The sequence below is a fragment of the Hypanus sabinus genome, chromosome 7 (assembly GCF_030144855.1).
Source record: "Hypanus sabinus isolate sHypSab1 chromosome 7, sHypSab1.hap1, whole genome shotgun sequence".
Taxonomy (NCBI): Eukaryota; Metazoa; Chordata; class Chondrichthyes; order Myliobatiformes; family Dasyatidae; genus Hypanus; species Hypanus sabinus.
Genome location: NC_082712.1, coordinates 134304176 through 134328780, shown reverse-complemented (window position 1 = coordinate 134328780; position 24605 = coordinate 134304176). Strand labels below are relative to the sequence as shown.

Here is a 24605-nt window from a genome sequence, read left to right as displayed (position 1 = left end):
GACACTGAAGCGGGTTGATAGTTCACAGACTTTAATGCGAACAGTGTTAAAGGGAAAAAGAAAACAATAAACGTTAGGTCAAACAGGACCATTAACTAAAACACTCAACACAGAAAACAAAGCCTACACTGCTGCTGAAAAAAACAACTAAGAATAAAATGAGTACTGCTAGTCTTCACAGTCAGTTGACTCGACAGTCCAATTTCTCAGGCAAGGCAGAATGGAGATAACTAAGCATAGCTATGTCCAAGTCTCGACCAATATTACGGCGGAATGAATGGAGTTAAATACTATCACAATGAAGTAATAATTAGCTGACATGTGCATAGTCACGAGCACAATTGCTGTATCTACTGCGCTGCCAAATCTGTGGTTGTGACATAAACTACATCCACTGAATATTTTTGCCTCTTATTTCCCCAAAGAATTTCAACAGTTTTGTCTGGCAAGATATTTCCTTAAAGAAATCATGCTGGCTTTGGCTTATTTTATCATGTGTCTTCAAGTGCCCCAAAAGCTTATCCTTAATAATCGACTCCAACATCTTCTCAACCACTGAAGTCAGCCTAACCGCCTGATAATTTCCCGTCCTTTAGTTTCCACCCTTCAGAAAGATTAAAGTGACATTTACGATTTTTTCAGACCTCCGGAATTATTCCAGATCTAGTGATTCTTGAAAGATCATTATTAATGCTTCGACAATCTCTTCAGCTACCTCTTTCAGAATCCTAGGATGTAGTCCATCTAGTCTAGTGATTTACCTACCTTCAGACCTTTAAGATTCCTGAGCACCTTCACTTTAGTAATAGCAGCTATATACATTCTCAAAATTCTGGAATACAGCTGGTATCTTCCACAGTAAAGGCAGGGCAAAATACTTATTAAGTTCATCTGCCATTTCTTTGTTCCCCATTACTACCTCTCTCGTGTCCTTTGTCAGTGGTTCAATTTCTAATGTCATCTTTCATTTACTCTTTATATATCTGAAAAAAAAACACTTCTGGTGTCCTCTTGCTTGCTTACCTTCATATTTCATGTTTCTTACGTTTTTTTTTGGTTGCTTTCTGTTGGTCTTTAGAAGTTTCTTAATCCTCAAGCTTCCCATTAATTTTTGCAATATTGTATGCTCTCTCTTTTCGTTTTATGCTGTCATTGACTTCCCTTATCTGCCATGGTTGCCTCATTCTCTCTTTAGAATACTTCTTCTTCTTTGGGATGTATCTATCCTGCACCTCTGATTGCTGCTAGAAATTCAATCCATTGTTATTCTGCCATCATTCCTGCTAGGGTTTCCTTCCAAGCAACTTTGTTCAGTTGCTCTTTCGTGTCTTCATAGTTTATTTTACTCCACTATAATGCGGATGGACACATCTGGTTTTAGCTTCTCCCTCTTAGCCTCCTAAGGGTTATTTTACCTTAAGCTCCCTTATCAAATCTGGTTCATTACACAACACCTAATCGAGAATTGCCTTTTCCCTAATGGGCTCAACCGCAAGCTGCTCTAAAAAGCCATCTCATAGACATTCCACAGATTCTCTCTGGAACCAGATTTCCCAATCTACCTGCATAATGAAATCCCCCATTACCATCCTAATGTTGACAATTTTACATGCTTTTTCTATCTTCAGTTGTACTTTGTAACCACCCGCCCCTCCCTCATCCTGGCTACTGCTCGGAGTCCTGTATATAACTCCCATCAGCGTACTTTTGCTATTACAGTTTCTTAGCACTAATCATAAGAATTCTTCATCTTTTGATCCTATGTTGTCTCTATCTAAGATTTTGGTTTCATTTTTTACCAACAGAGCACCCTACTGAATCTGCCTACATGCCTGTCCTATCGGTACAACATGTATCCTTGGATGTTGAGTTCCCAATTATGACTCAAAGATGGCCACACATCATACTTGCCAATCTCTAACTGTGCGAGAAGATCATTCAATTGATTCCATATATATTGCATGCATTCATATATAAGACCTTCTGTCCTGTACGAGGGGTGATTGATAAGTTCGTGGCCTAAGGTAGACGGAGTCAATTTTAGAAAAACTAGCGCATTTATTTTTCAACATCATCCACTCCTACATTTACACACTTAGTCCAGCGGTCGAGGAGCATACGGATCTTGGACCTCCAGAAAGTGTCCACAGCAGGGGTGATTGAGAAGTCTGTGGCCTAAGGTAGAAGGAGATGATTTATACAGCTCGCGTTCCATGCACATGCAGTATTCTTTGAATTCTTTGAATGATTATGCAGAAAGTTTTAAGTTAATAACTCATCGGGGTGATTGATAAGTTCATGGCCTAAGGTAGACAGAGTTGAGAAACTTCCAACTTTCTCATTACAATCACGTGCAGGTCAACCCTTTCAGTGAAAGATTGAAGTTAATAACTCATCTCCTTCTACCTTAGGCCACAAACTTCTCAATCAACCCTGCTGTGGACACTTTCTGGAGGTCCAAGATCGTATGCTCCACGACTGCTAGACTAAGTGTGTAAATGTAGGAGGGGACTATGTTGAAAAATAAGTGTGCTAGGTTTTCTAAAATGAACTCCTACCTTAGGCCACAAAGTTATCAATCATCCCCTCATATTCATCACAGTTTTCAATTTTACACCAATGGTATCGTAAGTTAAATTCTTATCCCTTTCTAAACTGCACACTTCGTCTAATTGTATCCCAGCTGGCCCATCCTCTCCCAGTTCCCCCTCCTCCTGACAAATTATTTTAAACTCTCCCTAACAGCTCAAGTAAACCTGCCCACTAGGATATTTGTTCCCATCAAGTATAGGTGTAATCTATTCTTTTTGAAGAGGCCATACCTTCCCCAGAAGACATCCCAATGATCCCGAAACATGGAAACCTGCCTGAATTCGTCTGCAATGCATTTATTTGCCACATCATTCTACTCTTATCCTCACTGGTATGTAGCAACCAGCAACAATCCAGGGATTACTACTCTTGAAGTTCTGTTTTTCCACTTTTCACCACTTTCCACCAGGATCTCATCTCTTTTCCTACCACTATGTGCCATGACTTCTGGCTGCTCTCCCTCCCCCTTTAGAATACTGTCGACCTGATCCGAGATGATTCTACCCCTGGCTGTGTACTACCAGGGAATGTACTATCTGGGCAACATTTCATCCAGTTGTCTCTTTCACATGAGCAGAATCTCCTGTCTGCTCCTTGAACTTGGAACCCCTAATCACTACTGTACTCTTCTTCTCCCCCTTTCCTTCTGAATCGCAGTCCTAGACTCAGAGATGGAGACCTAGTTACTGTTGTTTTGCCCTGGTGGGTCACTCCTCATTCCCCTCCCCTCCTCCCCCTCACCCCCCATCCCACATCATTATCCAAAATAGTGTGCATACTTATCACTGAGGGGAATAGGTCCTTGAAGTATGTCCAGCATTTGTGCTTTACTGGGTTAATTGGCTGAAGAATCATGGAGCAGGCTGAATACTTGTATTTGCATGCTGTGGGGTCAGAAGTTGTTTTCAATGTAAGCTCCCTACTGGAGCTGGTAGATAAAATAAACCATCTGTTTTGCAACCGTAAGTTTCTCAGCTGTCTTGTTCCAGCTTGTAAAGATGTTTGTCTCAGAGAGTGGTGGCGTAACCTTGAAGTAGAAAACCACACCACTTAAAGACAAATTACCCATAATCCATGGAAACAAACAATATCAGGTGCGGCTTCCCTGCTTTGCACATAGCAAAGTCTCATACTGCTACTGAATAGACTGCAAGAGCAATCCAAATGACTATAACATCTAATTACAAAGCCAGGGATCAAGGAATACGGAAATAATTTACACAGATGCATTTTCTGATGTTGGCTTGTCAGGTATAAACAGAAAATGAGACTGTTAACTCTTCAGAAGTCAAGTTGTTAAACTTGTATGTTTTAAAGTAGTGGTAATTTTGATTGAAAATATGAATAACAGCTTAACTTCAAAGTTGCATGTTCTTTCAGCAGCCATGTAAGCTCTTATATAAGTTTATTTTAAGTGATAGTCTACCAAGTTGCTATTCAGCATTTTTTATGACAAAAAAAACCTCTCAATTTCAACACGAGACTTGGCTGTGTTAAATTATTTTGGTTGGGTCAGCAATTCAGACAAAATATATTTATGGTGAAAGAGAAAAGATTTAAAAGGGACTTGTGGGGCAATTTATTTACACAGAGGGTCGTGAGTATATGGAATCGAATGCCAGAGGAAATGATTGTGGAAGGCATAATAGTGTCATTTAAGAAGCACTTCTATAGGTACATGGAAAGGTGGGGCAGCCAAACGCTGGAAATTGGGACTAGTCAGGCACTGTAGTCAGCATAGACTCATTGATTCTGACCTGATGTACTAAGCATTTTCAGTTTACTGCTTTCCAATGACTCACATTGGCAATGTTGTTGCATGCATTTTGGACAGGGATATCTCTGTGCTTGCCTACGCTGGTTTTAGTTGTCAGTCTGCCAGATTAATTTTACTATTTGCAAATGAAGAGCAGCCACATTAAAGGCCACATTCCTTAGGAACTATCTTCCAGTAGAAGTCAATCGGTTGAATGGAAACTTCCATAAAGTGAAAGAAGAAATAAGACAACAAACAAGTGAATTATGATCAGATAATGAATATGCAATCACTTAAAAAAAAACAAGAGTTGATATTTTATGCCTGCAATAAAGTATTATAGTTGCCAATAATTTCTGGGCAACTGAGATTGCCATGTTGTGTACAGCTAGATCCCACAAGCAGACTTGTATTAAGTTTTTACAGGCTGTTCACTGAGATGGGAGCGTCAACTCCAGGACTGGGGTACAGTCTACTCCTTGGGATATACAATCTTTACGTAAACTACCTGTACCGGCTCCGGGTTTAAGCAATTATCTAAAGGACAGCAGTTCCAGAGTGTACTTTCCCAGTTATGTAATGAAGTGCCAGTCTACTGCACGGATTCTTCAAGAATTTTAGTCATTAATACAACCTGCATGTCGAGCGGATCCAGCTCCAGTTGAAGGATTCTTGTCGACCACGCGTTCTTGAAACATATCCACTGATGCATAATTTATAATTCACGTTTTTTTTTACCGGCGGTTCGACCTTAAGAAAAAAGCAACCCATCCGTTGAAGTTCAGCATCGCGTTGACTGGATCTCTTTTCGTGAGGAAAAATCACGTTCAAGCAAACGATTTAAACAACAAAAAAAGAATGTTGAAGATAATTGCAATGAAGCCTGGTTGCCAAGGTGCCCGGGGTTTGGCGTAGTGCAGCCTAGCAACAGAGCATCTCTTGCTTTCTTTACGCTGACAGTTGCCCGTGATAAAGATCAACACACATGCACTAGAGAGCTGGGTACCCCAGGGAAAGCAAAGGGCAGGGGGAGAGGGAGCCCGGGATCCTTGTAGTTAGACTTGGTGCAGCTTTTGCGTGCTGGAGTAGCTCAATGATTCTTTTTCCCCAATGCTATCTCTTTACTTGTCTCCATGGTGACGGCGAGGACGCGCAGGGAGAGAGGGAGGCGGGGACGAGCTTTTTTTTTCTTCCCTTCGCTTGCTGTAATTTGCATTGTGCAAGGATTCAGTTAAGTGACGTCTGCGGATCAACGGGGTCTGGGAGGAGAAAGGAAGCCTGATCTTTGTTAACATGTCACCTTCTTTCGCTCCTGGATGTTGCTGTTGGTTTGGACAGTCTCCATCACACAATAGACAAGGTAGGACATTCGGAGAAAGGGAGGGGAGCGGAGGGTAAGGCTTATTTTACTCCCTGGTCGTTGAAGGAGCACACACAGTTTCTCCAAATTCCGAAAAAACTAGCACAAGCAACTTTTCGTGTCAGCTTACTTCTCACCTTAACAATAACTCCTGCCATTTTGTGGAGATGCCTTCCTCATAATTTCCCAGTCTCATCCATTCCTGTGACGCTAAGCCTCCCGTGTTATTTTCACCACTCACTATGTGGAATCAGCGAACGGCAGGAGAGCCAGGGCAACTGAAGCCATATGCCAGGATAGGATCAGGATAACTGCCGTGTGGAGTTGGGTCGGATTTTTAATGTCACTTGGTTAATCCCGGGTCACTAATCAGCGTTGGAGGAACGACTGCTACTGTTTAAGAAAAAGCGGCACATATTAACCTATGTGTACCCACAGATGTCGCTCCCAACCTTGTCCTATTCTTGTGGGGGGCACTATTCAGTGCTTCCGTTAGAACCCATGGTTCAGTCTCTCTCTCTCTCTCTCTCTCTCTCTCTCTCTCGCTCGCTCTCCCTTATATATATTTAATATATTATTCCAACAAATCGACAGAGACCTACCTGTTAGGTCGAATAAATGTTTCTGCACTGTCTTCCCCCCCCCCCAGAGAAAGGTCACTTACTTAACAGGTTTGTTAGTTTTGCACAAGTATCTGTTATCTATTACCAAAAAAAAAGAGATCGGAGCACTATTCACTACGGCAACTTTGTAAGAACCAGAAATGAAAGCTTTCTCTTTTATCTTCCTCCTGACAGCAATACCGTGTGTCCTATCCGCCCAGTTCACCTGTGCGCTTATAAAGTACCGTTGACGAGTTACATCCATTCACTCATCGCGACCCCAGCCCCTGAGGGAAACACCTCGAGGCAATATCAGAGCATACTTCACAGCGTTTGCGTGGCTCTGTGAGTCCCGCGAACTGCTTCGGGGTTCGGGATACGAGCATTCTGCATGTGGAAACATGAGCATGTGAGTTGTGCTTTCAAGCTGATATGACATTGCTTGAACTTTTAAAAAATGACGCAAGCCTTTGAGCGGATCTGCAATTGTATCGTTTCTGCTAATCATTGATGTTAAACTCTTATGGAACGTAAACAATGGGAGGGACCTACCGGGCAACGACTTGTTCAATCCGGGCAATAGAGCATCCATCTCCCCACCTGACATCTGCACCCACAAATGACATGGCATTTCTTGCTCTCGTCCCATTTTCTTCATGCTGCCTCTTCTCTTTTCCAAATATTCAGACACGTCGCTTTATTAACTTAAGAGAATGCGGTTTATAATATACTCATGGTCCCACCCTGCTGAAAATGACTCATACATTTAGACCACCATCAACTAGTACCACACTAGAAAGGAGACCTTTCACAAACCTGACAGGAGAAATTTTGTGTAAAATTAGGATTCTGAGCTGGAAAGGACTTGCTACTTCCTAAAACAATGAAAGAGAAATGAAGGCTTTGGATTAACAACAGCATAGTTGAAAGAACAGATACTTTTATCACTTTAAATTTGTATCAAGTGGGTCATTCACAGTTGGCTATTCCAAAGTGATCTACAAACTTCAAATAATTTTGTTATGTAATTACCAATATAATGCAAGGAATGTGATGCCAAATTTACACAACATACTCCCACAAGATATAATGACATAATAACAAAATCTATCTACTCTTATTAATATACATTGTAGGATAACCACTGGGCCAGTCACTGTGGTGAACTCTGTAGATCTTCTTTGATTAGTGTGATACAATTATTTCTGTTCATCTGCAAGGGTAAGAAGATGGCACTGCAGTTGTCCGTCAACACTGGAAAGAAATATCAGCCTCAGGTACATGTTAAAATCTCCAGGAGTGGGTTTAATGCCACAGCTATCTGACTCAGAGATAAACAGGCCACCACTAAGGCAAAGCTAACACTTGTCAGAAGAATGAAGCTATCCTTTCTTTTTTATTACCTTTTGAGCGTTGTGGGCTATCTCACTTTTACAAAGTCCACCATAAACTGGAAGAATAAAGATTTATCTGGACAACATATAAAGTCAAGGAGGAAGGCTTTTTACTTCAATTCAATAAATCATATTCAGATTTATTGTTGGCACATCAGAGCAAGTTTGCTTGGGAGTGTAAAACAATTGATCAGTCCAATCAATATGTATATTAAATAAAATATATAAATTAAGGTCAAGATCTCTGAAGCAATGCACGTAAAGCCTTTTTGATTACCTTACTTACACTTTCTGATGAGAAAATAAATCATAGATCTTATGACGTTCCTTAGATGAAGAAAGAACAAACCATTTTCCTAATCCACATTCTTCCTTCATCTGATATCATAAAATATACAACTGTATACCACTGTTCATTGTGGCTTTGTCCTTCGTACAAAGGTCATCAAATAACAACATTTGCTTCATTTTAGTCTCAGTTTATTAATAATGAAATATACTGAAGTATGAACTGGCTCTGTAAGATTGCATTCTTGCTTTTCAAGCAACAGAAACTCTTGGAAAGAATAGAACCTGGTATGATTAAACAATTTTTAGTGTATTCATCCCTGATTATAAAATGTTTCAATTTACAATTAGTTCCTTTGAACCTGTTCCACCATTTAATAACATCACAATTGATCTGACTGTTCTGTTAACTGCATTCCCACTTATCCCAATAACCATCATTTCCATTACTGATTTGAATTCAATCTAACTCTGCTTTAAAAATACTTAAGTGATTCTGGCTCTCATATACTTTGAGCAAATGTTTTTAAAGACATGACCCTCTGAGTGGTCTTGTACATCTGATAAAAAGGAAGATCAACCTCAGTTTATTCTCTTGTGCAAAAGGGAGTATTCAATCAGTATTGAACTGAAACATAAATGATTAGGAAGTTGAGGCTTTGAGTCAGAAGGTTGTGTTCAAAATTCCCACTCTGGAGACTTGAGCTGCTTACACACCAGTTCATTAGATCAGGTGTGGCTTATTTTTGATTAAACCAAGACCTATCCATCCACTCTAGTGGGCTTCAGCAATCCCTTGGCATAACATTGTATTAAAGAAAACAAAGGCATGTGTTTGAATCTTTGACTGAGAGATCCCAAAAAGAACATGAATGACTCCATATAAATGTAAAACTACCTTTTCTCAGACTTTAGAAAAACCATCAATTTTCTGTTCAATATTTATCACTTAATGGTCATTACAAAAATAATTACTTTTATTTATAAAATTTTTAGTATGTAGTTATCAATGTCTAGACTAGCATACTTTACCCATCACTAATCGACCTTAAGAACTTACTGGTGAACCAGATTATGAACTGCTGCAGGTATTCCGGTGAGTGTATCCCATAACATTGCAGGGTAGGCTGTTACAGGATTTAGACCCTGAGAATTTACATCTCATTTGGTGTACATCTCGGAAGGAAAACTATAGGTGCTCGTGTTCCCATGCACCCATTAACCTCATTGTTCTTAAAGTTAGAGGTTGTAGGTTTCAGAGGTGTAGCGATAGTGCATTTTGTAAATGGTAAAAATTGCAGCCACAGAATACTGGTGGTGGAAAGAATGGTGTGGTGGATGGGGTGCTTATCAATTTGCTTGTTTTAACCTGAATTATTTGGTTATCATCACACTCTCTTTTTGAATGAAGATTGGTACATGAGGCTACACCTCAGGAACATTGACTACAAAGGCCTTCAGGCAGCTCAAAAGGAATATGAACAGCACGATAAAAATGCAGAACATTGACTTTTCTTCTGATTTTAGACAAGCATCTGTATTTCATTTTTTCATTGTATACAAGGCAAACTTGAAGTGGTTTTGAATGTATAATTAAGCACTATAGATATAAAATGAGGGAAATAATTCCATTTATATATGTCTTTTATAACTTCAAGATATTGCAAAGGGGATAGATAGATTCCACAATAAGAAATGAAAAGAATTCCTATTGCAGTGATATTCATCAAAGAATGGATCACGGCCAGGAAGATGGCACATGCCTCTCCAATTAGTGCAATTGGATATTTGACTTCCAATGGGTAGCATCTTAGTTTTGTGTTTCATCCAAAGAATAGCTATAGTGTTGGACTGGAGTTTCAACCTATATCAATACGCTTAAGTTTCTGATGTGAAATTTGATTTCATCAACTGACTCAGAACTAACTGTGCCATGACTGGGCCAATACTGACACCATGTGCTGATTTTTAAGGGATACTTGTAGGAAACGTCGGTTGAAAAACCTTGACCCTGCAACCCCGATTTCTGGGCTTATTGTGATAGTGATTTACTCAGTTCAAGAGATCTAACCAGCCATGGATATCAGATATGGTAAAAAACTGGTACATCATTTCATCTATCCAAAAAAGTTGTCAATCATGGGTCAAAGTCCAAGAGATATTCGGTTAATCATGGAGAAGGTTTTATTGGCTTGACTTTACATTATGGTAGAGTACTTAGAACATAGATCACTGCTATGCTCATTGTTTTCCACCTACATCACAGGCTTCACTGTAAACAATGAAACTGGATCCAATTTCTTTTGTTAATTAGCTTTTCTTTAGCAGCAGTGTGGCCAAGCATAAAACAGGAGTAAGGATCATTGTTATTGAGATGAAGTATACAATATCATTAAATTAGAAGTCACATAAAATTAAGTAATCATTAAATGGGGTGAAGTATGTGTCTTATGAACTTCTAGATTACATGAAGAACAAAAGATATATCCAGCTACAGCCACAGAATTTTACAAAAGAACATGACAGCACAGGCCTGTTATCAAACACAAGGAGAGTTAAGAAGAATCAGAATCCTGATTCTGGTTCTGGTTCATTCAATCTCTGCCTATACTCAGGGAGTAGAAGTTCATCCAAAGTGTGGGCGTGGAATAGCACAGTAAGCACTCTTAATGTGGTATAACTGTGGTCCAGTGTGTTGTTTCCTCTGGTACTACAAGTGATTTGCTGATAATAATTAATTAGTGACTTTTTCAAGCTGGCCTGGTTAAAATCCCCCAGGATGTGCTGTTTCATGCCTGTTGATTACAACGTGCAATTTGTCTGTAGCCTGCTTGACATTGGCCTGTGGTGGGATGTACACCGCTATCAAAAGGATTGCTGAAATCTCCCATGACAGGTGATTTCACTGGCACTTAAGCGCGAGGTGTTCCAGATCTGGTGAATAGGAGTGTGACAGCACTGCCACATTTTTACACCATAAGGAATCGACCATGAAGCAAACCACTCCCCTCCCCCACTGCCTTTGGCTTTAAAAGATTCAGCAGTCCTATCATGGCAGTGTATTCCGAACCTGTCAATCTGAATCGCTGAATCCAGAATGGAAGGAGTAAACCAAGATTCCGTAAAACAAAAGATGCAAACGGTCCTAATGTCCCACTCATGCAGTACCCTAACTCTGAGATCTTCAATTTTATTTACCAGAGACTGTTTCCAGCAAGATAGTTGGTATTGGCAGTCAAAAACCTCATAGTTTTAGATGCACCTTTAGCCCACTGCGACAACCTTGTTTCCATCACCATCTTAAGGCGTAGTCAGGTGGTTACAGTCCGATCTATTTCCATTGGTGCTAAGCAGCAATAAGATTGTTTAATTGCATTAAGACATTGCTATTGACTGTGCAGAGCTTAGGTGCTGTTGTGGTTCTCAAGGGTAGCAGGCTGAAGTGGGAACACTTGATTATTTCCATCGAGCTGCTCTGCTTTGAGTCACCTTAATTGACGCCCTCGAAGTAAAACATCTTATTGTATTCTTTTATTGTATGTAATACTAGAGTAGGGAAGAAACAAGACCCTTCTGAATTCCTGTTTGAAACTAGGCCTAGCACCACCTTGAAAAAATCATCTCTCCTGGAATTACTATGACATTTCCATTTCATAGTCATTTTGGTGAAGCAATTGATTTTCATGTTTATATCACAAAGCACATTTAGGGTCAACAAAGTGTTTCTTTGATTTTTCATCTTGATCCAACTTAGAATTTAAGAAAACGTAATTCATTCACAGCAGCCTCGGCCTAATTACAGCATTTATTCACAATTTTTTTGCAATTTTCTTATCTTCAAATCTAGCATGGCTAATTTTATCCAGTTCCTGCAATCTTTAGCTTTGGAGCACAGAGCTATCTCTACTTAGACACTTTCTTGCTCCTTCCCTTAGAGGACACAAAGATAGAGTAAATCATAAGATATCACTTTGCTGCAAAAGTGTACGTTTTAATGAGGCACATTTTTTTTAAACTATGATGAGAAGCTTTAACTGTAACTCTGCTACATGACCAAACCAAAAGTCAGGCTAATCACAGCCTCATTTTTGGGGCAGTATTCACTGAGAGAATTTAAAATGTGGACAGGTTTCTTGTTACTAAACAACCTCCATCTCCCTCTCTTACCCTGCTCCTGTGGCCATGTGACTGTTCAATGTCATTTCCTCCAACTACTGGAAGTGCCCTCCCCAATAAAGATGGAGCTTTTTAAATGTGCTGGTAATGATATTGTGGAAGTGTATATTGCATTTTCTGCCATTACAGTCTCAGTAATAGTTTATTATTTCATTTGTACACAACACACAATCGGCATTGTTAGCTAATGCAGAGTAAATTGGCACAACAGAGACTAGAATTGTTGTGGAGGTAATTGATTACCATTTTACATTGCTTCATTTTGGAATATTCAATGAAGCAGCAAATGATTAAAATTTTGGTCTCCATTTGGAGTTTAAATTTTTTTTAAATTTTTGTTTTGGTTCAAATTGACCCATGGCATCACCCTTTTCTATTTCACTAACCAGAAAAATACTCAAAAAAAAGTTCTTTAACTGTGTCATCGTTGGTGGCTGTATTTCAACTGTTTTTCAAAATTTCTTGCCATCTCCCTTCAGTGTTCCACTTCTATGTCACTTTAATCAAGTTTTTTGGAATGTCGTCCAGTATTTCCTTTGGCTTGGTGTTAGTTACTGGCTTATTAATCTTGGGAAACATAAAAGATGTTGTCGTACTGTATATGCAAGCAGTCAAACCAGTACAGTTTGCTTTTGTTTAAGCTGTATGAGATTCCCATGGTCTTCTGCTCTCTTCTCACTGGTGACCCCCTAAGCATCAATGTTAATCCCAAAAATATCTTCAAAATGCTTAAATTCTTATGATGCTGAAAATTCACATATAACTACATCAACCACCACAAGCTGGAAAAATTAAAGTGTTCTTTATTACCACACACGTATCCTATCCACTTTGCGTATCACCATATCTATAGATCATGGATCATGTTCCAGAACTTACTGTTTTTATTTTAAATATAGCATAGAATTTTATTCTCACAACCACTCCCAACAGTATGTGGAGTATGTGGAGAAGAAACATGGTTCAGTTTTACTAATACAGCAGAAAATGCATTTATTAAGAAAAACACATTCTTAATCAGATTGTTCAGTCTATTATCTATAAATGACTCTAGTTTAAATTAAAATTCACATCTATTTATTGGCTGCAATGTTTCTATTGTCATAAATTACCTGGTAGTTTCAAATAAAAATATTTAATGATTTTTTTAATGCCAATTTTCAGAATCCTATCCAAAGACTACAAAGGAGTTCACTTAGCAGAAAGCCATAATATTTTTTATTTTGATCTTGGGACATAGCCAGTTTTGGAGTTGTGCTCAACTTGTGCTGCAATTTTTTTTAACTAATGCACAAGATCTCTGGATTTCCATTTCTGCTGCTCATTATTTGTGCTTTAAGTTTGTTAATCTTGTATACTTTTGGTCAGTTTTAAATTATTAAGTATCAAAGGAATGTAGCAGAGTCTCCAAGATAGTAAGAATCATTACAAGGCACATTTGCATTAGATAGGTTAGTACAAATCAAACAACTCCAAGTTCCAATAGGCTAAGTAAAGGTCCTCCAGTTTTCCCTCAGGCCAGTGTGGAAAAGTAGAATAAATTATCAACAACATTTTCAATTACAGTGATAAAGTGGTAAACAATAACAGAAAGTAATAATGTATATTCAGTGGATGATCCTGAGCATGTCACCTTTCAAGTTAGAGCTAATCTCCTGTAAGGTGCATGATAAAAGTAGTACTACAAGATAATTAGGTTGAAAATTTTGAGGACTCAAAGTAAATCTGTAATGAATAAGGAATTTTGTTAAGATCTGTATTAACTGGTATAAGTTGGAGGAGTCACATGAATGGTGTGTTGGCAGATCAGTATTAATACAATTACTCCTTCAAAATAGCACAGAAAGTCTTGCATTCAGAAATGACTTACTAAGATTACAGATGATACAAAAAATGTTAATGGAAGTGGGAGTTCAAAAATTATAAAATTGATTGAAATAATATTTCTTTGTACAAGTTAATGTGAACAATTTTAAAGCTTTGCAGATACCAAGAAAATAGGCAACACATGTAGTTTATGATGCACTGTATAACACAGCAAAATCAGTAGCTGACAAGTCAGGTTATGATTAAATTGTACAGTAAGTGCTCCAATCAAATTGCACATTTAGCTAAGTTCGTCATCAGCATTTAATTTTTTTTTATTAGGGACACAAACATATTGAATAGCTGGAGGAAGTCTTGAGAAGAGAATTAATCACTACTGTTGAAGATAGCAATTATTAAGAAACTATGTAAAAGTATTTTCAGCCTTAATGGAATATCCTGAGGGTTGACCTTTGTGTAATATATAACATAGATAACATAGCATAAATAAATAACGTTTAAAATACGGAATAAAAAGCTTATATTGCAAAAAATATTTTAAACTAAATTATAACATTGGGACACCATTCAAAGTTCAAGTTTAAACTAACAAAAGAAATTGCAAGGATGATGTTGAGAAGTTCCTCAATAGCACCAATCAATTCATGAACACTTTGAACTAACTGCGTAATTAACTGGATGCTATCGTGAGGGAATTTTGGGCCATTATGGACTAAAATTAACCAAAGGAGGTTTTGGTTTACAGTGATCTGATTTTCTGATTGTGCGGTTCATATTATCTAAAAAATCTCCACCCAGTCATTACCTTGTATCTCTTGTGGTGGGTTATGGCTTTTGATAATGTTATAAATTTTCCATTCTGATTCTTTTTATCTTGTGTAGGGAGGGGTGACCTCCGAGAATGAAAATGGGGAGTGCGTTTCAGAAGGTCGCTTCTGTTTTATCTTGCAACTCTGATGATGAACTGAGTTGCGTTTCAAACGACATGAATGAAATAATGGCTGACAGGATGCTGGATGCTTGCCACAAAAAGATAAAGAGACTCCCAGTTCCAATATGCTCCTTTACATATGTGGAGAAGTTGTACATCAGCAACAATAAGCTTAGAGAGCTCCCTGATGAGTTTCAACAGTTGGTCAACTTAAAGATCCTAGCATTGGATTTTAACAAATTTGAAGATGTGCCTAAAGTTGTATGCAATATGCAGAACCTAACACGACTCTACCTTGGTAGCAATAGATTAATGACAATTCCTCCAGAGTTTAGGAATCTAGAAAACCTCAGGTGTCTATGGATAGAAAGCAACTATTTCAGAAAATTTCCCAAACAGTTAATTAACATGCCCAGCCTGAAATCACTGCAGATGGGGGACAACAAAATGAAGACTTTACCAGAGGATCTGGTTAAATTCATTAACCTACGTGGATTTTGGATATACGGCAACAGATTTGAGGACTTCCCAAAGGTATTACTGAAAATGGAATTTCTTGAAATCCTTGACATGGACAAGAATAAAATTACAGAGTTTCCCAATATGGAGCACCTTTCAAGACTCAAACTATTTTCCTATGACCATAATCCTACCAAGCACCCACCGAGTGTGGCAGTTGGGGTGACATTGGTGGGTGAAGGGGCAGCAGAATTATTGGCCATCAGAGCTCAAGAAAGTGACGAAAATGAGGAAAATCAGGAGCCTCTGCATAGCATCCTCAAAAATGGCTCGACAGGACTGGAAACAGAGGGCAGTTTCACAGCCTTAGAATGCTCACACGAGGGGACATGAAGCAGGCTGCAGGTACCAGCCATGGAATACCTCATGTTCAGGCACCTAGTGATGGTCTTGTGAGATTGGGTTCAATACATCCTGGACCAGGAAGACAATGCGGCAGTCAGCTAGAGTTAAAAGGCCTAAGGAATCAGCACTGGGTGAACTAATGTAGAACACATACAAATAAAAAGGAAAGTTGGTTACTTCTTTATATAACATTGTGTTATATGACTTCTGTTACATTACAGGATAAGGTCTTTTCAAACAAAGAGGGTTTTTCTAATGATAGATTGTACTGTGCCAGTGTTCCAGCTGATGGTGTAATAGTGTGGTAAATATACAATATAGGACCTTGTATCTCTATCACCAGATTAACCGAAGAATGTCCGTGATCCTGCAATACAATGGCAAGGTCACAGTAGGAAATGCGTCTCAATGGATTGTTTTCAAATGATACCAATAATAGTGTTAAAATTACCACACTAATAAAGAAGAGGTTGTTTCAATATTGCAATAAGATTTGGAATAACAGTTACATTTTTATTAATAAGTTGCTCTTACTAATAAATTTGTAATGTTTACAACAAAATAATGTGTCACTAGAATGTGATTATTCAGGAAGGAGGTCATATTCAGCAACATCATTAAATGTCATTCATTATCTTGAAAATAGGCTGTATTTGTTTGCATTAAAATACCAGGAGGAGTTAAAATAACACAACATTCTATTTATTATGGGCAGATGGAGGAAATGAGGGGTAGCTATTGAGAGTAATGGTGGGAGAGTGAGAATTTAAAAAAAAAACATACACATATAGTATTTGCATGCACGTCTGTATTGATCTTATTTCCTTAAATGGCAAGGGAGAAATTTTCACTGGAAATGACTGTACAGGAATGCAGCTTAGTTAGGTTCACAGATCTACTCCTTTTACTTCTGTTTGGGGAAAAGGAATTGTGTTGTTACAAATTTATGAACAGAAAATGAGGGGAGGAAGATATACAACAATCACTGAAAATTAGAGTGCACCTGATGTCAATCACTGGGGAAATCCAATATAAAATGCCATCTGTAGAGCACTAATAGATGGATGTTATAATTAAATCAGTTCTGCTGATTTTTTACTAATGGTACTTGAAATTCTATTTCTTTTCTTTCTCAAGGTACAGTCTCTCTAGACTGAAAGTGATAAGTTGCCAGGCTCACTCAAATTCCATTCCTTGTAGGAGACCCAAGTAAAAAGGTTTATCTACAAGTTAGGCTTCCCTGCTTTTACTTCCCAATATCAAATGCATATTTTCCATAAAAAAAATGATTGGGGCAAAAAATCTAGTTGAGGTTTCCTTTAAGATGTTGGCCTGTAATACCCAGTTATAGACTAAGATTGTAGCTCAGATATAGGATTAAGTTCTATCCTACATTATATTCTTACACTCTGTACCAACAAAAAAGATGAAAACTTGCTTCCATGTTGAAACACCCAACATCTCAATTACTCAAAAATTATACCACAATTCACAACAGCTTATTGTAGCTCTCTTCAACGGAAATCCCAATGACATTTCTTATTGGAGCATGCTTGCCCTTCTCTGGCATGTAAAAACCGATGTGAAATACAGTAAGCAACAAATACTGGGTCACCAACAGGGGTTGCAGTGTTGTTCACAATGCCAGAAGACAAAAGCCTCATTCTCAACGCTGCTGTTCCTATTCTTTTCCTATTACTATGTAGAACAGGAACAATCCTTTTGGGAAAGGCAGTCTACTGGCTCAGTCCATCTGACTGTGCGAAAATTGAAGTTGTATAAAGCTCAGGTTTACTGAAATCACTTTGAATGAACAAAGTGCAGGTTTAAGGAGGAACCCAGTTCATAAAAATCATTAAAAATTTAATAGTTTGCATGTGGATATTTCCCTGACTTCCTAACTAGGGTCCCGGATCCAATCTGGATTCTGGGTTGAATTCCATTTGAGCTCTGAGGTGTCCGAAGAGGTCGACACGGGATGTATATAAAATATTCTGGTTTACTCAAGAAATCTGTAATCCTGATTTGAAGTGAATTTTGTACCATTCTGTGCCTAATTGTCCAAATCAAATCCATCCGCCACAATATTCTAACAGTCACCCAACCACTAGAGGCAATACAGAGTGGTCTGTGGCGGTTGTCCGTAGTAACGGCGATGACAGGAAAACAGCGAGGCAGAGTTCTTTAAAGTGGAAAAGCCGCTGCTCTGGGACAGATCAAGTCTCTCGATCTCGGAAGTGCAGGTCCAGTGGTGTGAACAAGCATCACGTACTGGGGTCTTCCTTGGTCGCAGTAGAAGACCATGACGTCTTCTGTGCCTTGTCATGCCCCTCTCTCTCCAGGAGCGTTCTGGTACAGTACCGCCTTCCTGGCCGTTGAATCTCATTGTAGACGTCATCCACCTTGTCTCTCAGAGCAGACTTCGCATGCTGAGATAGGCATGTGCTTACCTCACCGGGTTATGAGGTCACCGGCTACCCTCACCTGATTTAGCCAGGCTGTCGAAATGGGGTACCGGGGAGTGGCCATTATTGCTTGCAAACAACTACAGTTCTTGGAACCACAGATGACAGTTGAATGTTCACGGCTAGGACCGAACCAAGTTCTCTGGCATTGTGAGGCTGTAGCTCTACACACTATACGCATGTTCTGCCTAAAATCTCAAGCCTGCTGTTGTCTCGTTGAGGGAATTCATGGTGAATAAATTCCCATCAAATGAATTGGGACATAAATGAAGAGTGAGAGCTGGCCATTGGAACTTCATAGAAAACTGCATTAAGTACTTAGAAATTACCTGAAGATCCTAGATTTTGTAGGCAAGCTATCCAACTGATACATTCATGTAAGTTAAATAGTTCCAAAATTATATGCACATGGAAATACAATTGCAAATGAGTAATATTAAAATACTACATGAAAGAAAGAAGCAAAAATGCACATAATAGTTTAAAAGTCGACATTAATGTTCTGTAATTGTGGTTTTCATTACATTATGTTAAACAGGCTAATGCAGTGAGTAAAAGCATTTTCAATCAATCTGTCTGTGAATCATGGCCTAACATCATTTCCCAATTGGAGCTTTGATTTTATCCTTCACTATTAATAAACTATAAACTGTTTTAAATAATGACTGTGAAAATATCCCGCAATATTACAAAATGATGGAACAAACTGATAATTTGGCTGGTGATAATGATGAATGTATTACTAAGAAGTAAGGGATAAAATATTCATGATGCAAAACTTTGGATATAAACTGGATACAGACAGGAGATAATACAATCACTTGTAAGAGTTTTAATGAGGTTTCTATGTTGAGCATTGGACAGGATAGCACCTCACTGTTCATGTAATGATGATTATGGAATCACTACCAGCAATATTTTTGGGACTTTGGTTAGTTGGTGCAAATTTTGCATTTTCTATTCAGTTTTCTATTCCACTATTACAGATGTTGACCTATTTCTGTCAAGTTTTCTGTAAGCCTTCTAACATGGGGAATACAAACATTAACAGCTTCATTATGCATAACATCTGACCCTAATCTTACATGATTATAAACATGTATGTTTTCAATTCGAAGTTCACTCTAAAGCACATGATCTAACCATATAATCTTCTTTTCATCATGGTCACTATATTGACAACTCCTTTGAAGGGAAATTACAGGTAGGCTATAAACCGGGCCTTACTAGAATGACTGAAACACAAATTAGGCTGATCACTGGAGGTGGGAACTCCTGTTGAGTTTTGCTGCCCCCAAGACCAGGAAGCTACCAATAAATAGTTGTATTTTTGCTGCTGTTTACTAAAAGAAAGCTGCTTTCCCAGGCCAAACTGGAATTGTATTTTTTCTTTATGAACTTGTTTTACAGACAGCTCTGTGTTCACCCACTGTGCCATTGGACAGACCTGGGAAATGGCAAACAAATCACCTAGTTGGGATCTCAGAGAAATATTCAGTTTAAATGTTGTAAATTCATGGAATTATGGTATGGCTACAGTGCAAATCAGACCAATTGGGGCATCGAGCCTGTGCTAGTTCAGGACTCAAATATCTACTTTAGTATGTTGGCACCCCTTAGTGTAAACATGGAAATGTTCCAATATCTATGAACATTTATAAGATAGGCCATATTAAATCATTAAATGATCCACTGAGTTCCCACTGGTGGAATTTTTTCAGACAATGAAACTGTTCAATTAATTTGCTGTATTGTTTTACTGGAACTATGAAAACTGTAGACTTAATTGTATATTTTATTTCTTATACCATGCTGCTCTGGAGTCTAAAATAAATGCAACAATTGGTCGGGTAGATCAGACAGATCTAAAACCATAGTCACATAGGATTAAACAGCTGTGTATAATCATGCTAAATGGATGCTTAGGCACTGTTGCTGTAACTTTTTCCGAAATAAAGAGGGGCAGTGAAACAATCCAATGAGAACAATATGTTTAAGAGATTATATTGACTACTGACTTGTGTCTACACAGAATGCATACCTGGGGAGTGCTACAAGCCTGCTCCTGAATGTGAACATAATGATAATCTGTTGGCATGGTCAGAGTCAGGATCAAATAATCACATTGCGTACACCATGACGTTAAGGTAACATCATTATACAGCTTACTCATCCAATATGGTTTTGTTCCTGAAGCTCCTAAAGCTGAGTTTCTGAATTAAAATTTTATAGATTTCCAAGATGGCAATTATTAGCATGGTGAATTTGGCAGATGGTTTCTATTATACAAACTCATCAACTTATTAACATTCATTTTAAGAGTACCAAAATACAAAAGTAAGGATGTAATGCTGAGGCTTGCTAAGGTATTGGTCAGACTGCACTTGAAATATGATGAACAGTTTTTGTCCCCTTATTGAAGAAAGGATATGATGACATTGGAGAGGATACAGAGGAGGTTCATGAGACTGATCCTAAGAATGAAAGGGTTAATGTATGGATGCATTTGATGGCTCTGGGCCTGTATTTGCTGAAGTTTAAAAGAATGAGGGGGAAGTTTTCTCATTGAAACCTGTTGAATGGCCCAGAAAGAATGGACGTGGGGAGGATGTTTCCTGTAGAGGGGAGAGGTTAAGACCAGAAGGGACAGCCTCAGAATAGAAGAACATCCCTTTAAAATAGAGATGAAGATGAATTTCTTCAGCCAGAGGGTGGTGAATCTGTGGAATTCATTGTGGTGGATGACTGTGGAGGCCAAATCATTGGGTATATTTAAAACAGAGGTTGATAGTTTCTTGACTAGTAAAGGCATCAAGGCTATGGGGAGATGGCAGGAGAATAGAATTGAGAAGGATAATAAATCAGCGATGATGGAATGATGTAGCAGACTCAATGGGTCAAATGGCCTAATTCGGTTCCTATGTCTCATGGTTTTATGGTCTTTAAGGCGACCACAGGAACCCCACTGTTGCACTACTCAAGCTGGAGGAGCACACTTGAAAACTTGTGGCATAGTGTAGCATTTCCATTTGTTATAAGCTGTTCCAAACTGGTAACGGGATGAAGAAATATTTGTTGTATTCAACATGACCTGCCACACAGGTTCACTTCCCTACTCTCCTGAATGTCTTGGATAGATTGCACCATTGCTGGGAAGCAAACACATGCCAAATGTTGGGGCATCCTTAGTAACCAGCATTAATTGCACAGCGGCAATCATTGTTCACTCTGCACCATTTCTGAAACTTAGCCCCGCAGAAGCCAATGTATGTGGATTTCAAAAGTGGAGAGTCATATCTTAGTGACTGCTATGTTATGGAATTAATGTCCACATGGAGGAAGGAATGAGGACTACTCAAGAAAGTTGAAAAAGATACAGAAAATTCTGGAAGTAATCATTACGTCAATCTACATCTGTGGAAAGGGGAATAGAGTTAATGTTTCAGCTGAAGATCCTTCACTGGAACCAGGAAGGAGTGAAAACTGGTTAGTTTTAAGTTGTATGAGGGTGGAGAAGGGCTAAAGAATATCTCAAATAGTGGATACCTCCAGTTTGGTTAAGCCAGGATTGTTGAGATGATTCCAATGTTTACAGATGCCTCTGTTTAATAGATTGATCAGGCAGTTATATATGGAGAGGAAACAAACAAATGTTTTTATAAAAGCTGCGAAATGCCGTTAAGAGCTGTTTCTGAACCTGAACTCAAAATGCAAATGCAGGAAATATCCAGTAGATCATGTTGCATTTGTGGAGAAGGAAATAATATTACAGATGGATAATGTCACAGCAGAGCTGACCAGTTCTAAATTAAATAGACAAAGAAAATTACCTATAATTACTGAATGTGCTTGATAATGAATCTTAAAATCCCAATAAGCCCAGCATTGGGATCACCCAGGAAACCCAGACCTCACCCAATCAGAGATCTCACTTTGTCCCTTCCACCCTCCCCTGCCTTGTCTGCAACCTAAATTTAAAATTAATTCTCATTTTTCCAGATCTGACAAAGACTCCTGGACCTGAAGCATTTATTCAGTTTCTGATCCCACTGATGCTGCTTTCTAGCATTTTCAGTTTTCTAGCATCTGGAGCTTTCTTGAATCTCCAGCAAAGAAAACCATTAACTCTTATTAAGCATGGTTCTGAGGAATTCTTGTTTGGAAGCTGAGCAGCAATCCTTCTGCGAGTCACTGCGGATTGAGCAGATTCTAGGGCTAAGCAACAGGGAATTAAAAAGCAAATGGTACCATATCATACTAAATCAGCCAAATGGCCATCCATGAGTTATATTTTTAATGGTCAACAGTGGAAGTAAGTTGCTTTCTAATTACATGCTCACACAGAACAGAACCAGGTACTAACTGAGTTCATGAGCTCCCCCCATATTATGGGCAATTATCCAACAAACCTGCACATCTTTGGGAAATGGGAGAAAACATGAGTATTGAAATGAAACTCTTACAGTCGCAGGGAGAGCATTCAAACTTTACACACACACACACACACACACATACAAAATCAGGATTGAATCTGGGTCATTGGAACTGCACAGCAGCAAATCTTTTGATATTAGTCTTCTCCCCTCTTCATGCTGATTAGATTGTAGTTAGAGGTGCAAGTATTTCTAACCTTATTTGGGGTACTGAGATTAGCTGTAGTGCTGCTACTATATTGGGTAACCAAACAGCTGATTTAGCTTACATCTGAGATCAATGTTTCCGCTCTGTGCCTCAGTTCCATTCTAGGCATCCTCATTATCAAGTCACAGAGGGCAGTTTCATGGTGAAAATTAAACAAAGTCAACAATTATACTGTGTCTCTTTAAATAACCTGTTTGTCAACAGTTACTCCCACAGAATATTCCATAAATACTTCAGAGTCTATATTAAGATTGCTCAACCCATTCATCCCCAGAGCTTAACTGTTAAGGCAAAGAATTCTGGATGCCAACTCACTCATCCGAAAAGCCCTTGGGAACTGAGTTACACCTGTGCCAGTTGAGGTTTATATCTCTCACGTTCATGAAAAAAGCAATATTACAACCTTCCTGCACCGCACATTTTATAGGTCATTTGAGAGGAGCTTGTGTATCCTGCTTTCTCACAGGTCCTCTGATGCAAGCAGCTTAAAAAGCAACAGAACAGCTGACAGGAAAAACAGGATTACAGTTATTTGCTTCAACTGAGGATTCTACATCCGTCCTTTTTCTGCCTGTTTCTCTTTCATAATTTCAGTTGTTTTAAATGCTTGTGTTTAGTGATAAGGTTTCTTCAGTGTTTGTTCTTGTGTCCTTACTTAACAAGTTCAAAAAGATGCACAGTTTTTTTTTAGTACAACCACTAGCTTGAATTCTGTGCAGGCAATGGTCTACTACTACGTAAGGATGCTAGAAAAACTGCAAATCCCATGTATCCCATGTCTTTAAGCAAACCAATAAAATAATGAAAAAGAAAAGGTCCTTAGGCCCCAGCAACATCACAATAATCTAGATGTTTACCGTAACTCACCAATCAGAAACTGACTCAGAAACATATCCCTCTATCCTGTGGCAACTGATTCCTGTTGCTGTGCATTGAGTTATTCTGTTTCTACAGATGCTGACTTACCTGTTAGGCTATTACAGGTTTTCTTTTAATGTTTCAGGTTTGTAGAATTTGCAGTTCTTTTGATTTTCATCCCCAGGGATTGATATGTTTTCAGAACTTCATTCATCCAGATATCACATTAAACTACAGAGTCCCAACAGACTGATTCTAAGTAAGATTCATCTTTAAATTTAGTAGCCATTTCATGATTCACTGTTTCTTTTCCACTTTCTCTCCCTTTGGTGTTAACTCTTGTGCTTACATTTAGGTTTTTGCATTTACTGTATGTTGGTGACAAAAGAGAAAAATTTCTCTTAAGTGCCCTATGGAGGAAGTAATGCTAACATTTGCTGGGATTGAAACTGTTTTCATTAAATCAGCCATCCATCATATATCTTGCAAATTTAGCCAGGGTGCTAAGCCCGTTGTCTAATTTGCAAAATTGCCAAAAGGTAAAGTAAGCACTTATAAGTATCAGATATGGTGTCTATTCAGATTGGACCTCTGTGACAAGCAAAATCTGTATTATGCTAACAGCAGCTCCTCTCTTCAAGAATTGCTGTTCAGTATATAAGCTGTCATGGATAGATTGCTCAACTCAATCCAGAAGGCAAGTAGTAGATATGGTATATGTGGAGTTTAGCTGGACCTTTGATGAAGTCCTGTGCAATAGTCTACTCCAGAAAGTTAGGGTACATTAGATTCAAGATATTCTTGCAAACTGAGTTGGTAATTGTCTTGTTTATAGGAGGCTAAGAGTAATG

At 38.5% G+C, this 24605-nt stretch overlaps 1 protein-coding gene across 2 annotated transcripts; it reads left to right on the top strand.

Moving 5' to 3' along the window:
- The first annotated feature begins 5580 nt into the window (after positions 1 to 5580).
- Positions 5581 to 15813, top strand: LOC132396405 (leucine-rich repeat-containing protein 10B). Of its 2 annotated transcripts, XM_059973940.1 has the most exons (3): positions 5619 to 5708; positions 6506 to 6719; positions 14878 to 15813. In XM_059973940.1, the coding sequence occupies exon 3, from the start codon at positions 14897 to 14899 to the stop codon at positions 15776 to 15778; it is 882 nt and encodes a 293-aa protein (XP_059829923.1). In that variant the 5' UTR covers positions 5619 to 5708; positions 6506 to 6719; positions 14878 to 14896; the 3' UTR covers positions 15779 to 15813. The 2 variants fall into 2 exon arrangements, with proteins under 2 accessions (XP_059829924.1, XP_059829923.1); XM_059973941.1 differs by lacking the exon at positions 6506 to 6719 and having other exon boundaries at positions 5581 to 5708.
- Positions 15814 to 24605: the final 8792 nt, after the last annotated feature.